Source organism: Schistocerca serialis, chromosome 6, assembly GCF_023864345.2.
Source record: "Schistocerca serialis cubense isolate TAMUIC-IGC-003099 chromosome 6, iqSchSeri2.2, whole genome shotgun sequence".
Taxonomy (NCBI): domain Eukaryota; kingdom Metazoa; phylum Arthropoda; class Insecta; order Orthoptera; family Acrididae; genus Schistocerca; species Schistocerca serialis.
The window spans coordinates 436501933-436519081 of record NC_064643.1 but is presented as its reverse complement, the minus strand read 5'-3'; the positions used below and the strand labels follow the sequence as shown (position 1 = coordinate 436519081).

The window sequence follows — 17149 nt, the reverse complement described above, 5'->3', positions numbered from 1 at the left end:
CATCCTCGTGCTCCTTTGCAGCAGCCTTTTTGTTCTTCATTTATAATTTTGTTCTGTGTTGTATGTGTCATTAATTTCTGTGTAATGACTGAAGTTAATATTTTGTAGATTGTTGGTAGGCACGTTATGGGGCGATATTTAGCTGGGTTTGCTGTGTCTGCTTGATCTTTAGGTTTCAGATAAGTTATTCCATGTGTAAGTGTATCAGGGAATGTGTATGGGTCTGCAATGTAACTGTTAAATAATTTAATTAGATGTGAATGTGTTGAGGTGAACTTCTTTAGCCAGAAATTTGCTATTTTATCATTTCCAGGGGCTTTCCAATTGTGCGTAGAATTAATTGCTCGGGTGACTTCATGTTGCAAAATTATCACTTCAGGCATTTGTGGTATCATCTTGTATGAGTCTGTTTCTGCTTGTATCCACCGTGCATGCCTGTTATGTTGTACCGGGTTTGACCATATGTTGCTCCAGATGTGCATCTAATTGCTCTATTGCTTCTTGTTGTGAGATTTTACCTAACCTTTTTCGTTTTTTGTCTGATATTTCATTTCTTATAAATTGTGTTAGCTGTCCGATGTCTTTTCTCAGTTTTTCTATTCTGATCTGTAGCCTGTGTTGCCATGCTGGTTTTGTGGGTTTCTTCTGTGTGTTGGTTGGTTCTGATCTCTGCCTAGTGTGTATATTTAGTGTAGTGAGTGCACCTACATAAACCAGTAGTTGTAACTCTTCCATAGTTGTATTTTCATTTATTTTGTTGTGTATGATTGTGTTGATAGTTGTTATTGTCGTTTCGACTTGTGGGTTATTTGGTGGTCTATGCAAGATTGGTCTAATGTCTGTATTTGTGTCTTTGTATTCTATATATGTCAGCTGAAATTTCTCTTCTATATCTAATATGTGTGTCACTTCGTGTTCTATTTGTGCTTGTTCTGGTGGCTGTCTTAAGATGTCGTTTTCCTCTGATTGTGTAATTGACACGTTTTGTTCTTTGTTTGTTTTCTCTGGGATGTTTGAGTCCATTACTGTATTTTCTTCTTCTTCTGATTGCACATTATTTTGTTCCAGTATTTGTTGTACTTGTTGTTTGATGTTTTATAATTCTGACTGGGGTATCCTGTTATTTTTTATTACTACACGGATCTGATCAGCTAGTTGTTGTTCTGTTAAAAATTTTAATTCTGGGTATCTGGTAATAAATGTTGTGTATACTTGTGATCTGTATCCAGTTGTGTTGGTTCCTAGGTTTGTTGCTTGGTAATAACAGAACATGAGGTGTCAATTAACTTCATCTGACCATCTCATCCTCTGTCTTTGTTTTCCTTCTAGGGTGGTTGCAGGAAGCATATCCTGCAAAACACCTCTATTTGGATTTAAATCATTTTCCAGTTGGCTAGCAGTGTCGTTACCATTGTGGGTAGGCATAGGGTTCAAGCGTCGTCCCCGACCATGACGGCGCTTGTCCGAGGCTTCTTTAGTTCTGTCCTGAACCAAGTAATCACACTAAAAGGGAGGTTAGCCCTATTAGCGGTTTGTTCTTTTCGTCGCCTTTTACGACTGGCGGAACATACCGGAGGCCTATTCTTTTCCCGGGCCTCCACGGGATTTATTATTATTATTATTATTATTATTATTATTATTATTATTATTATTATCATCATCACTAATGCAAGCTGATTTAATTTGTTTTTAAGTACAGTAGAGTCCCATTAATTCAAACTAATTGGGACTGGATCTTGTTCAGATTACCGATTTGTTTGGATTAGCCAGAATTACGATGATGAGTTTCTAGAATTAAGTATACCAAATAGATAAGTAGATACACCATGGTAACAAATGGAAACAAGTGTGGGAACAATGGCTTACTCCCACTTCGTGCCCTTGTTGTTGTGCATTGTTGAGACCTTTGTAGTGGCTGAGGTCAGTGCACTGCCAGTTGGCTTGCAAAGTGCTTGGTTATGTTAGTTATCGATTGCTGGCATGCGTAACAGTTGTATTCTATTCGTTCAGGTGTAGTGGTGTACGTATTTTCGTCATGAGTAAACGGAAACGTACGACTTTATCTCTCAAAGAAAAACTGAACGCTTTGAAGCAAATAGACAGTGGTGAGAATGTATCTAAACTGGCAGTGGAACTGGGTGTTGGTAAAGCAACCATTTGTGATTGGAAGAAGAACTGAGAGACGCTTGAACAGTCCTGTGCAACGTCTTCCGGAAAAACACTCGAAATTTGGCAGTCTGTGAAACAGTCCCAGTACAATAAAATGGATGAAGCTCTTTTCCTTCAGTTTACACAAGAAAGAGAGAGGGGAACTCCTTTGAGTGGAGCACTGGTTCAGGAGAAGGGTGTTTACCTGAACAAGTTAATGAATGGTGATGAGTCTTTTAGTGCGAGTATGGGTTGGTTGGACAGATTCAAAAAAGTCATGGAATCCGTCAGCTAACAATTACTGGAGAAAAGCTTTCTTCTGACCGTGATGCAGTGAAGGAATAATTGTGTGAGTCTGAAAAAATGATAATAGAAGGAAGGTATTCTCCCCAACAAATTTATAATGCTGACGAGACTGGCCTTAATTTTGCGGCATTGCCAACAAAAAGCTTGGCATCAAAAGCAGAAGACCATGCTTCTGGTTGTAAAATGTGCAAAGATCGTGTGACTTTATTAGCATGCAGCAAAGCTTCTGGTAATCACAAGCTGCCTTTAATGCTGATCGGCAAATCTGCTAGGCCCAGAGCTTTTAAACTGGAATGTGAAGTTCCTGCCCGTATATTATTGCAACCAAAAAAAAGCATGGTTGGATGGTAAGCTGTTCAGAGAATGGTTTCACGGCCAGTTTGTTCCCTCTGTTTGACAGTTTTCTAAGGAAAATCATTTGTCTCCCCATCCAGTCCTTTTGATTGATAATGCGCCTTCTCACCCCAGCACTGAGGAAATATGTAATGGAGAAATTGTGGGGAAGTTTTTGCCACCGAATGTTACACCACTTTTACAGCCGATGGACAAGGCCGTACTACAAACATTAAAACTGATTTACAGAAAACAATTTTTAAGAATGCTGATCCATGATGGAAGCATTCCTTTAGTGGACAAAAAAAAGTGAAGGATGTTGTTTATTGGGCCGCTGAGGCATTGCAGAATGTTTCAGAAAATACTCTGAGAAAATCGTGGAGAAAACTGTGGACATCCTTTGAATTTCAGGACAACCTAGTTGAAAATGAAGAGTAAAATCTATTACAAATGATACAGACAATCCCAGGATGTGAAGAAGCTAGTGAAGGAGACATAGACGAATGGATGGCAGTGGATGGGGCATGTGTGGAGAACCTTACTGACGCTGATTTAGTTGCTGCTGTGAGTCAAGACCAGGAAGAAGTGGACTGCTGTGACGGAAGTGACAATGAGCCTGAAAGAGACAGAGGAGAGCTGGTGCCACACAGTGATGCAGCAGAAGCCCTTGACCTCATGCTACGTTATTTGGAGCAACAGCCCACTGCTACACATGCTGATTTTATGTTTATGAGACGGTGGCGCAACTAAGCGTCATATAACAGACTGTCTTCATTACGCCAAAGAAAATAGTTTTTGTCATCTAAAAAGTAGGGATAAAATATCCGCTGTATTTTAGTAAGTTTGACAGCTTTTCTTTCATTGTTATGCCTAACATTTTTCATGTTCAGATTAACCGAACATTCGGATTACCGGGGTTCGGATTAACGGGACTCTGCTGTAGTTTATATTCTTCGTCAAGGTTCAAGCTATCTCCATACCATGCTTCATCAAATTCGATTCAGTGTTTCTGCCATGAGGAGGTGGCAGACAGAGAGAGTTACCTTCACATTTATGATATTGGTACCTTTTGGATTACTCACTGTGCCTTTCAGCAAGAAGTGGAGTGCTGTATCATCACTGAAATATGCTGGATCATGATAAAAATGCCGAACAGGATACAAGATACTATTTTCCAACAACAGAACTTTGGCCAAATGCCAAGATGCATAGAGAAACAAATGTACTGGCACTAAGGAGCCTGAAGATGATGGAAAATCGAAACGTGTACCTCCAAGTAAAGCTATGTATAGAAACTGGTGGCTGTACTGTTCCTTACTAACTAGGAAAAGACTCCAGAGACAACAGATATTTACTGAAAATGCCTCACTTAATGTGGGAACCTGGAACAGCCCTAAAAATTTACAGATTTTTCACAAAGTAAAAGATTTAACTTTACTTGCTAGTAAAACCTACATAATAGTTCATTTTTCTGCTACTCAATCATGAAACAATAGGTTGTCATGTTTTGTTGAACTTTTATCATGAATTCTGACAAAAAAGAAACAAAAAACAATTAAATGAAGGTTTAAAGCACAAGTCACACTTATGTTCCGTTAATTCCAGGCTTTCTGCTTTTTTTTTTTTTTAACTCACAGTTATATGTTGGCCATAAGTAAAACCAAGAATAACTGGATGTAATACACACAGCATATAGCCATAACATGTAACTACAAAATTTTAAGCAAATGATGATAAAATTCTGTGTACCTGAACAATATAATACCAATATAAGAAAAAGAATAGATCGCTACACACCATGAAGTAGACATGTTGAGCTGCAGACAGGCACAATGAAAAGATTGTTACACATGTAGCTTTTGGCCAAAGCCTCCCTCAGAACACACACACACACACACACACACACACACACACACACACACACACACACACAAACATTCACAGAAGCAAGCACACCTCATGCACACATATCTGCCATCTCAGCTTGACAATGGCAGTTGTAGTGAAATAGGCTTATTGCAGCAAAGAAATACAAGTGAAGCAACCGACTTATGTATTATTACAAGACTTTTATATCATGCTGTGGGCCCAGATAAAGGTAAATTGTATATTAATTCTTGTTGCATTTTATAATTCTGTCATTTTTATCCACAATCCTTCATAAAATTTTAGTACTGGCACTATAGATCTTGCTATTGTGCGACCAAACCAGTACTTTTTCACACTACTGTGTAATGCTCAAATTAGGAAGATCATACATCGTTTATAAAAAACAAAAACCTCAGCCTCAAATTGTGATAAGCACTTTATGGATAGGGTAGTTGTTGAATAGAAACAGCCTTGAAAATGTCACACTCTGACACGCTAAAGGTCTTATGGTGGAAAAGCTGGTACATTAAAATCTGTGAAATGTTTAAGAAATGAGTCTTAACTGATATAAATAACCATTTCCCTATAGGCTGCCAAACTCCAAGCAGTAAAATAACTTGGAAAGTATCCTACAGGAAAAGCTTCATAATCCCCTCTACTATAGCATGGGTCTTATCATGTAAGCCATCACGGACTACTAGAAGAAGAATTAAAAGGTGAATGGACAAAAGGACAGTTGGTTGATATCCAAAATCTTACGAATAGCATAAGTGATGAATTGGTTAAAACAGCAGCATTTATTTTTAAATTCACTGAAACAGTGCTGCTGGATCATATAACAATGGGATATATTAGCCTCAAAGTGAAGTCATAAATTCCAACTGGGATGTGCTGCTTCAGATGTGGCCCATCTTCCGCATATACAACAGTTATGTGAAAGAGAAACCAATGCAGTGAAACTGCCCAATGTTGGTACTTGTTCATCTCCAGTGTACAAGATGCAAGATGTGAGCAAGATTAGTCGGTGAAATTTGTGGGGTCATATACGGTTCGACTGTGCAGACAGTGTACATGAGGAGTACAGTGATGACGATACTTGTGTAACAAGTGAAAGTGGTATTGAAGCAGGTGTCTAGCCATGTAATTCATCATCCTTGTCAAACAGGGAGCTACAAATCCTGTCTTCAGTGAAACGTAATAAAGGACAGTCATTGTCCAAGGAGCAGGTAGTAAACATATTTACGTACATGGAAGATCATTCGCAGCTTAGTAGTAGGAAAAAAAAAAAAAAAAAAAAAAAAAAAAAAAAAAAAAAACCACACAATTATGAACAGATTTTGTATATGTCTGCAGAAATATGGCCAGTAGTGCATAAGAAAAACTACAGATATTCGAAGGTGGACAAGGCACACTTGTGTCAAAAACTAGATTCTTCACATCAAATCGAGTGCAACATTGATTACAGTGATTTCAAGGGAAGCAGTTGATGGTTGCTTAACTTCAAACAGTGCTGCAGAATGGGAAGACATAAGATACTGAAATTTCAAAGAAAGCATCAACTTGACGATGCACAACAATCTGCAGGTTTGGCCCAAAAATTTGTATATGAGATAAACAAACTTATCCAATGATTCAGTAAGGAATTTGCTTTCAACTCCGACCAGTTGGGATTTTAAGAGGAAATGCATATGAAAGGAACCTGGAAGTTAGAGGTACCAAGAGAGTTGTCTGAAGATCAATGGCTTAACACATTATGTCAATTGTTGATTGGCCAGAAAGCTATTTATTGTGCTGCTAAAAGTTGGAGGTGCTCAACCCCTTACGATTTTTTTTCATGTTCAGTATACCTTAAAAAATGATACTTATACTAAAGCAAAAGAAAAAAAATTGAACCCGTGCAAACATCACTATTTGTACCTCATTTACTGAGGATCTAAATTTGCAATTCAGGAAGCGTGAAACAGTGATGTCTAACACAGTAGGTAAAAAGTGCCGATGCACACCCTGACTTTGGTAGTGAAGTTTCAGATGTGTACTTTCCTCAAAACCTGCATTTCTCACCCCAGAAAACTTATAAAAGCTATATGCAGCAGTATGAACTCAAGAAGCTAACAAATACAGACCAAAACCACCTGACCATATGATGGCTATTTTTGTTAAAACTATGGGTTATGCAGTTTCCCTAAGGAAATCATCCTGTCGCTATTTTGCCCACAATAAGTTCTTCACCTTGACAAAACTGAAAAGAAAGAAAAATAATACTTTTGAGTGAATGCAGCATTTTTTCCTTCACTTAGATTGTTATTTATTTTCACTGGTTTTGGCTTATGGAACTGTTGTCTAGTGAATATTTTTAAATTTAGCAAATTTCTAAATTGACAGCACCTTCACAGTCGGTGTCTCAATTCATATCGGTTTACTACATTCTATCGTAAAACATTACAATTTCCACCGAAAGAATGATCTCAATGGAGGTGAGAACTAAAGAATATATAGTCACCCTTCTTAGAGACACGTAAAGCACCTTTCTTCTCATCTTCACCACTGGCTTCCAAACAGTCACTATAATAGTGTACATACTATATAAACATTACCTGCACTTGCCCCTAATGACACATTACGTGAAGAGACTCTCACTAAACTCATTGTGCAGCTGCTCTGCCTATCCTGACTTTGTGTGGATGTAAATGTACGTTATGTGGTGTTTTATTCTCTTCAGCCTGCTCTCAGTTCAAAATTTTTCAGATGTTTTAAAACTTCTATACATGCTAGACGTACTTGAGAGCACAAACCTCAGTGCTGCCACTAATCATTCTGTGTCATAGATCTCTTAGTATGTTCTACCATCATAAATGTTGCACTCCAGGGATCTGGGTGCAACTAGTAGAATGACAAGTGCCTGAAAGTAATATAATTCACCATGCTGCTGATGCACCGGTACGAAAGTCTTCAGAATAGCTTGGAAACAAGCACACCACTCAGAAGAGGTTAAGGTGCAGTTTACAAACCTACCTAGGCCTTCCAGAAGGTTTACTGAATCTAAGTGAAAGGCAAGAATTTTAAAAACAAAGCAGAAGAGATTATTGTTATTGTTCGATTTTTGCTTGATTTGCTTTACTTTTATCCCAGTACCAATTACTACACTTTGCATTATTTCTGCCTGTGTTCCTTCTACTTTGGATTTCTGAGCACGTTATGGGAAAGCAAGGAAGGCTTTCTCCCAGCTGCCACCAGTTTTTAGTCAAATCATCAACCATTCTGCTCATAGTCCACACATATCAACTCATTGACTGTACTCAAAAAGATGGCTATGCAAAGTTTTCTTCAAAGTCAACCTATATATTTGAAAATATTTGTGTTTTTTCAGTGTATTGCAGCTAGGAAATGGTGTTAGAGAAGTGTCATTAAACAATAATGTGTGTTTCATATACAGCAAGCATTCAGTGTGTCCATTTAGTAACATATGTACGTTTTTTAATCTCACCCTCTTACACACACACACACACACACACACACACACACACAGTGGTAGAGGGGAAGTAGGCATATGTTGGTGTATTAGAACTAACCTTGCAGTGAAGTTAACACATTAGATGTACCAAATTACTCTTTTTTTTTTAAATTAAGACTGTTGAGTTCCTCCTTTTTGTTTTATTATTACAGCTGACTGTAATTTTTCAGGCTACCTACGACAATGTGACATAATACCTTATGGCAGGGATGTGGATATTGGAATATTTATCACAGATTACAATGAAAAGATTGTAACAGAGTTTCTGTCCCACGGTTTTACTCTCAAGCATTGGTTTGGAAAGATTAATGACAGTCTTGAAATATCATTTAAAACTGGAGATATCAAATTAGATATTTTCTTTTTCTACGAGGAAGAGTATTGGGTTTGGAATGGTGGGACACAAGCAAAAACTGGAAAGAAGTTCAAGTGAGTTAAGCAGTTAAAATAAATTTTCTGTTGGTGGCTATTTGTGAGTTTCATGCCTCCTTGCTTTTCCACCTGTTTAATTACTTTCTTAGTTTTATTTTCTTGTTGGCAAATTGATGACAAATACTCATTGTTGTCTTCACTAATTTTTTAATTAATGACTAACAAGTCACCTATTGTGTTACACTAACTTTTAAAGCCTCTATTTACAGAGTATCATTCCATTGATATGGCTAAATGCATTACAGTGAATATCATGGTGGTTTCTTCAGTGAGAATATGGCAAAGTTCCTTTCACACCATTTTCCCCTGCACTTGCTCTCACAGACAACCCCTTGAGTGTGAGGCCCTACGTATTGTCTACCATGCAACCACACTGTTGGCTGCTACTGTCAACAGGAGGCAGAACTGGAGGTATGCAATGCCGAGCACAGCATGAGGCTTGGAGCTTAGTTGATATTCTTAGTCAAAGATTAACTCACAAGAGTGCTACAGTACTAGTGGAGATGATACAAAGCAGAGCAATGACAACAATAAACAAGGCAAACATTGTATTATATCTACAACAATAGTTGACAAAATTGACATTTCAATAGAAAGGAACCCAAGGTATTTCGCAGAGTGAGAAAGAAGTAGCAGATGAAATATTAGTGTTTCTGCAAGGTGAGTCGGTGAAATGTTTGATGTCGTATACGCTCGACTGTGCGGACGATGTACATGAGGAGTTCAACGATGATGATGATGATACTTGCATAACAAGTGAAAGTGATATTGAAGCAGGTGTCTAGCTGTGTAATTCATAATCCTTGCCAGACAGAGAGCCACAAATTCTGTCTCCAGTGAAACATAGTAAAGGACAATCGCTGTCCAAGGAGTGGGCACTAAATGTAATTACATACATTGAAGATTGTTCCCAGCATTGTAAAAAAGAAAAACAATTGTGAACAGATTTCGATTATGTCCACAGCAATGTGGCCACTAGTGCATAAGAAAAACTACAGATAGTCAAAGGTGGACAAGGCGCACTTGTGGCAAAAATGGTTTCTGCACATTTCAGGGATGCTCGATACATTTTAGAGGATGTGCATGATAGTAACCTAATGCATTATGCACATCAAATTGAGTGCAACATAGATTACAGTGATTCCAAGGGAAGCAATGGATGGGTGCTTAACTTCAAAAAGCACTACAGAATTGGAAGACATAAAATACTGACATTTCAAACAATGCATCAATTTGACATAGAGCAAACTACAGGATTGGCCCCAAAATTTGTATATGAGATGAACAAACTTATCCCATCATTCAGTAAGGAATTTGTTTTCAACTCCGACCAATTGGGATTTGATGAGGAAATGCATATGAAAGGAACCTGGAAATTAGAGGTACCAAGAGAGTTGTATGAAGATCAACTAACATCAATACCTTAACACGTTAGTATACAATTATGCCAACTGTTAATCTCAATGGTAAATTGGCTGAAAAGCTTTTTATTGTGCTGTAAAAAATTAGAGGTGCTCTATCCTCTACGATTTTTTTCTCGTGCAGTATCTTACAGGGGAAATAGGGCATGTGACAGCAAGCAAGAGTGGGAAATGGCCGTAAGAGGACTGCAGCTATGGTATGAGCACTGCTTTTGACCAATAGCTGGCAAAAATACTTGCTTTTGGCTGTTTCCTGATCTGTGTGTAAAAATCGTACTCCTTTAGAACAAACTATCCCTCCTGAAAGTGTGTGACATTGCAGTTCATACCACCTGGAACCACTGGACAAATTCAGCTTCTGCATGTTATTTTTTTTCATGCCTGTAAAATATATTATCACAGTATACGCACCATGCCTTAATAGATAGCTGGTTTCATGTTAAGCTTCACAGCAAACTGTTTCACATTTGGTTGCATCCCATCATACCAGTAAGCATTCTTTAAGGGTGGATACTTAGCTGAATGTCCTGTAAGGTTTGTAAATCCCATGTATTTCACTTTCAGTCTTTATGGTGTGAATATTTTTGATCACTCTGATGCATCATTTTTCATTTGGTGTTCGTGGTGCAAGTTAATTGTTAATTTTGAACATTTCTGGATGGTCAGTGATATCTATTTTGTGAAGTGTAATACATACATCACATAGAATGTTGATATCTGCATCTCCCAGACACTCTTTTTCTGTCACTCTCTTGATGTGAATGGTGAGTCATTAGCAGCTAACATTTTTCCAGTTATAATTATTAACACAAGACTTTCAAATGAGCTGTACTAAAGATTGAACTTCCGACCTCCCACTCAAGGGGTTTCTTGTTGTTCTCTAATGACCTTAAAGTCAAAGGAATATTAAGTGTAACCCATTTCCCTTTTCTTCCAATTCATATGATGTCAGTGATGTGCTTTTACAGATACGTAGATACTGCAATGGTCATGAAATTTTGGCCCATCACTCAGTAAAAGAATAAGTGAAATCTTGTTTTGTGTTTCAGATATATTTTTCCACGATTTACTCTCTGCTGGACAGAATTTCTGGAACTTAAAGTTCGTGTACCTTGTGAAACAGAAACATATATTGAAGCCAACTATGGTAAGAACTGGCGCATTCCTGTAGTTCATTGGGACTGGAAGAGCAGCCCTCCAAATGTTAGGGAGAATGGTATGTGGCCAGTACAGGAGTGGCAGCATGTGATTCAGGTGTATGATTAAACATCTCCGAGTGGGCCGTGATGGCCGAGTGGAACTAAATGTCTGAAAGGGAGTATTGTTATTTTCTGAAGGTGCTTATTTGAGAAGTTATATCTATTCAATAAAAGCCTTTATGCTTTTCTGGAAAAAGAAAAAAAGGAACCACAAGAAATGTAAATTTGTAACAATGGAAAGTGAAGGTTGAAATATCAACAGTATTATGAAAAGGTCAGACTGCTACTCACTCTAAATATTACACATTGAGTTGCAGACAGGCACAGCTTTTTATGGTCAGTAGCAGTCTATCCTTTGCATAATATTGTTAACCAAGGTATTCATATTACTTAGCACAGATGCAGCATTTTTGCCAGACAGCAAATTTATCCCATGTTTTTCACTATATAATAAAAGTTCAAAAACCCTCACATCATAGCTGGTAGTGGTAATCTGCATCAAGAAGTGAATTCAGTCTGCTGGTGATGGGCAGATTGATAGATTCTAATTCACATAGCTATTAGGTACTGCTTTTTCATCACCTTGACTTTTACTGAATGGATCTGCTGGACACCAGTTCTTTAAGATTATGTATATTTACACATGTAGAATGAAAATGAGTGCATGGGCTTTTTTTGCTTGGCATATTTGTGCTGAAAATTGTTCTGTCATTTGTTTCTAATTTAGGTTGTGTATTCAATTTTGTTAAAAACAGTTTGCTACCCCTCTTCGTCTGTGGTATGCGCATATGGGGTGGGGAGACTGTTTCATACAGGTATCTAAGTACTGTTAAACTATGCACCGTAATGAATTTTCCACTCCCAGCAGCACTGCAAATTCTCAAGCATTTGAGATAAAGAAAATATTACTTTGCTTTCGTTTCCCTTATCTGTTTCGATACGAGAGGTGCAAGTGACATCATTCCAAAATTATAATATCGTATGATGGGTATCTTTTTTCTGAACGTAATAAGAATTATTTAAAAAACAAAAATACCCACCTTTAAAATAAGTATTGTGTTAGGCTACATCCTACTAAATCTGTCTCAATTGAGAATCATTTGAAGTGTTTTGTTCCAGTTTGTCATATCAGTAGTGGATGATTTTCAACAACAAGAAGAAACTTTGCTATCTCCAACTGCATATTTTCTGTATTACTGTATGGTATAATTTGAGATACATTTAGGCTGTGAGGAGCAAATGAAATAGCCCAAGAGTGAGTGTTATTTCCAATTTTTCCAGTGCAAAGACTAACCGTCTGTGTGCCTTGATTCTGTTATTCCAGTATCTCTCTCTCTTAAGCGTCAATGCTGCAGGTATGTCATAAATTAAAACATTGCTTGACAACATGATGCTTTTCAGCAATCTAAGGTGGATTACTCTTCATACAAATATGAAAAGATGTTGGTCAGCTATTCACAGTATTATTTTATTTGCTCTTTGAGGTAGGGTGCAGCTGGAATGTACCAAATGCCTTAATTTAATGGCTTCTGTGACTTTCAGATCTGAAGACTAGAAATTAGGCTTATATTTTTATGTCACATGTCGGTAACAATCAGCAATATGACATAACTTCATTACTTCATCTCTTAAAGTACTGTTAAGTAATGCGGGTTAGAGCACGAAATTGTTCATATGGCTTAAAATACTGCCCATGAAATGGGACTTCAAAAAATAACTGTTTATTGACCTAATATTTATGGGGCCCGCAGAGGAGGTGCTCACTTCTACATACATGCCCACCATAATCTAAAAAAGTCATCAAGTCTTGGAACAGGAATGCTTTTTTTTTAACAAAATAAAGTGACAGGAATCTTCTTTTGAGTGAAAAAGTTTATCAAAATTCATTGGACTTAAATCTTCAAATAGATTAATGCATTGCCAGTCACTTATAATTTGTATGGCTACTAATCAGTACATGAATGTCCAGTTTTCTGCTGTACTCCCACATTATTTGAAATGAAATGTTCGATGTCCAAACTTTGAGTCATCAAAGAGAAAAGCTGTCCATACCAAATCAAACTCCCCCATGACCTTGAATGACTGAAGTCCGATGACTGTGCGACATCTCTCTAGGTCTAACACAAACGTGAATATTTTTAAGTTGCACAAACTAACAGAATTTCTATAACTCCAATAACCAATCATCTCCTAGCATGTCTTATTTCCCCATAGTGCATCACAACACTCACTGGCATGAATGTCAGTCACCCTGAGTTGATGACTGTTTCTCAGTGCTATCAAAATTACATTTCACTTCACCATGTAAAAGTTTTTCAGTTTACATAGATGTTAAATAATATGATTAATCTTTCCAGTAAGCGTCTTGATATGTGCTTATAAATTCTCTGTAACTATTATTTATTCTGTAGTCTTTAAAGTATTGAAATCATTCTTTGCAGCATAAAGTTGTTATATTCTCATGTGCTGAGGAAGGGTAAAGAATCGTTTATGTGGCGGGTGTTATTGGAAGTATGTGCTGAGCTGTGGGTGATTAAAATTGTGATCACATTTTTTGATTCAGCTTAAGACTTTTTCTTTCTTTCCTCCTCCTCCTTAAAATCAGACAGGTGCATCATTTGTCACTGCATCTCACCCAGCTTGTCTTTAGATCTACTCTGTCATGATACATTTGTTTTCTTTCTTTTACTTGTAATTAGCATTTATGATATTTTTTTATTGAAATTGCTGGTAAAATATGAAAAATGTCTAATAATATCATAGTAAATATTAATTCATAATTTTTGATAGTAGATCAGTTTTCTACATTGAATTACACTTCTTTTGACCCATCTTGCAGTTCTGTGCAGTTAATACAATGAAAGTTATTAATTTTTGTACTTTGTATTAACTTGTATATATTCATCACTTTCTAGCTGCTAAACTAATTGTGCTATGAGCTTCATCATGGGCTGATCGCCTTCATCTTGACGGTATCTTTAATTTGATATGCTGAACTCTTATGTAGTAATGCTATCTCATGCACATTCTATTGTCTCTATACTCTAAAAGCCATCCACTTTTTATACTACCCCATCTTTTAACTGGGAGTGCTGCTCTGTTCAGCAAATCCTGCATTTTGCACACAATGCCTGACAGATGTCGCTACGAGTTATCTAGGATATCTAGGATATCACCTGCAGAAAGATTTCTAAACCATAGTTCTTTTCTCTCTCTCTCTCTCTCTCTCTCTCTCTCTCTCTCTCTCTCTCTCTCTTACACACACACACACACACACACACACTTCAGTTAACTTGGACATGAGAGGACACTTCTACCTTCATTTTAATCCAGCTATGGTGATCGGCATGATGCTTGATACTATTTCCACTAAAACTGTGAATGATTTTTTTGATTGGCTTCTGGATCCACATGAAGAACTTCATGTGCTGTATTTTTCTGTGTGCCTGCTAATGAAAGGAAATTGTATGCTCCCAAAAGATATGGGTTTCATACTGGGATGGTGGCTGTAGCTTTTATAAAAGCAACCTCGCTGTTATTTCTGCTAATTGTGCAACTTCGATTTTCATTATAGAGATCTCATCACAGGTGATGGTTTTCGCCCATGTCATGTGGGGGCAGTGACGGTGTGGCCATGGTATGTCGTTATTAATCTGTGGTCTCTGAGCATCCTCACTATTGTGGTTGCCCAGCTTTTGGTATTTCTTCTTCCTTCCACAGTGCTTAACAAATGTCTCTCTTTTTTATTTTTGTTCTCATTCTCCTAAAGTTTAATTGCATGACATTGATTGAAGTTTGTACCTTTTTGTGCTGAAGGAAGTGTAAAACAAGAGATGTAATTACCATTACAGGGGTTGAGCTTAATGAAGAAGTTCTTTCACATAATGATTTATCATTTTGTTCTGTTCATGACTCAGTATGGATTGTAAAAGAAGACAAAACCTCTGTCTTTTTATATGTAAAGGAGGGTTTAAATGGCTCTAACCACTATCAGACTTAACATCTGAGGTCATCAGTTCCCTAGACTTAGAACTACTTAAACCTAACTAACCTAAGGACGTCACACACATCCATGCCCAAGGCAAGATTCGAACCTGCGACCGTAGCAGCAGCGTGGTTCCGGACTGAAGCGCCTAGAACTGCTAGGCCACAGCAGCTGGCTGTAAAGGAGTGCTTTGCAGGAAGACACACATGTAAAACTTGCAAGAAGTCAACGCTATCGTCTGATGATGGGCTCAGGCCTGAAACTAGTAATGGTGTAATAAAATCATTTCAGAAAACCTTTGGCTAGTTGCAGTATTTTCTACAGTGTAATGATTTATCACCCAGACCTTCCCTCTGCCATCACCTGGCTCCTCTTCTCTCCTCCACCCCCCTCCCCCCTACCCCTGTCTCATCTCTCGGGCAAATGGGGAGCTGCAAAACAAAAAAGAACACCTTGCTACTTTTGTAACAAATTGTGTGTATTTTAGCCATAAAAAAATCTCTGGTATAACACCATAGCGTTTAAAATGGCATTTTTTCCTAAACTCAAGATATTTTTATACATATTGTTACAAAATAAAGGTTTATTTTTAAGGAAATTTGTAGTTGTCATGTTACCTGTTTACAATAAATCAGAAGCCATCCATATTATAATATTACATGCCTAATTATTATAATGATTGATATCATACTCATTGATGCTTATATTTAGTTGACAATCATTGTCTTCTATTTATTAAGCCAAAATATGCCCACCTCAAACTTTTTTTTATTACAAGAACTTTATAATTTGAAGATAAAAGTCCTCTCACTACTCACACCTATAGAGAACAACTAATGAAAACTGACCGAAAATTTCGTATACAAATACTTTGGAATGAATTAATTAGAACATTGCCAAAAATTATATTGTGTGCTGCTTGTTTGCAGATAATATTTTTAGGTAGTGTTGTTCCTTGTCCAAAATATCGATGTATCACTATCATGACACAAAGATGATAAAGTATGAGAGAACCCTGTACAATTGTCTAGAGATGGCAGTGAATGAAGCTTTTGCAGCTGTACTGGTTCAGGAGGAGAAGCAGCCATTTTAAGTGTTGTCTGAATAAGTGAAGGGCATTTAATTATGTATACAGATTTCATTGTGCTCAGTGACTCAGCCCTATGGTTGTAGTGTGTGCTCGGTAAAATGCAAACAAATTATGAGCAGTCACAGAGTATGCAAAAATCTGTAGTGAGTTTTGCATACTGTTATATCTACAAAAAATTTTCAGCCATTCTGTGTGCCTTTCAAATGCAATACGTCTCTTTGTATACTCTTTTTGTTTATTTTATGCAGATAGTGTTGCTTTTCAGAAGAAATGTTGTAACTTCCAGCCTAACTGCTGAGTTTAATTTAAAAAATAGGTGAGTGAACTTTCAAGCTTGGTGCATTAAACAGCAACATATTGTATGTAATACTTGAATGTTTACATATTGGAAATAAAGCACTTTACATATTGGAAATAAAGCACCATGACTTTAACAGTATCTCTTCTGTGTGTGTGTCTAATATATATATATATATATATATATATATATATATATATAATAGAGGGAAACATTCCACGTGGGAAAAATATATCTAAAAAGAAAGATGATGAAACTTACCAAACAAAAGCGCTGGCAGGTCGATAGACACACAAACAAACACAAACACACACACAAAATTCTAGCTTTCGCAACCAATGGTTCCTGACGAGGCAACCATTGGTTGCGAAAGCTAGAATTTTGTGTGTGTGTTTGTGTTTGTTTGTGTGTCTATCGACCTGCCAGCGCTTTTGTTTGGTAAGTTTCATCATCTTTCTTTTTAGATATATATATATATATATATATATATATATATATATATATATATATATATATATATATATATATATATATCTAAAAAGAAAGATGATATATAT

At 37.0% G+C, this 17149-nt stretch overlaps 1 protein-coding gene across 4 annotated transcripts in view; it reads left to right on the top strand.

Moving 5' to 3' along the window:
- LOC126484042 (ribitol-5-phosphate transferase FKTN-like) overlaps positions 1 to 15499 on the top strand; it is a 93806-nt gene extending 78307 nt beyond the window's left edge. For all 4 annotated transcript variants that reach the window (XM_050107381.1, XM_050107379.1, XM_050107380.1 and 1 more), the window contains 2 exons: positions 8338 to 8596; positions 11070 to 15499. In XM_050107381.1, coding sequence (XP_049963338.1) covers positions 8338 to 8596; positions 11070 to 11286 — 476 coding nt within the window. In that variant the 3' untranslated portion in view covers positions 11287 to 15499. The remainder of the gene's footprint in view (positions 1 to 8337; positions 8597 to 11069) is intronic.
- The last annotated feature ends 1650 nt before the right edge of the window (positions 15500 to 17149 follow it).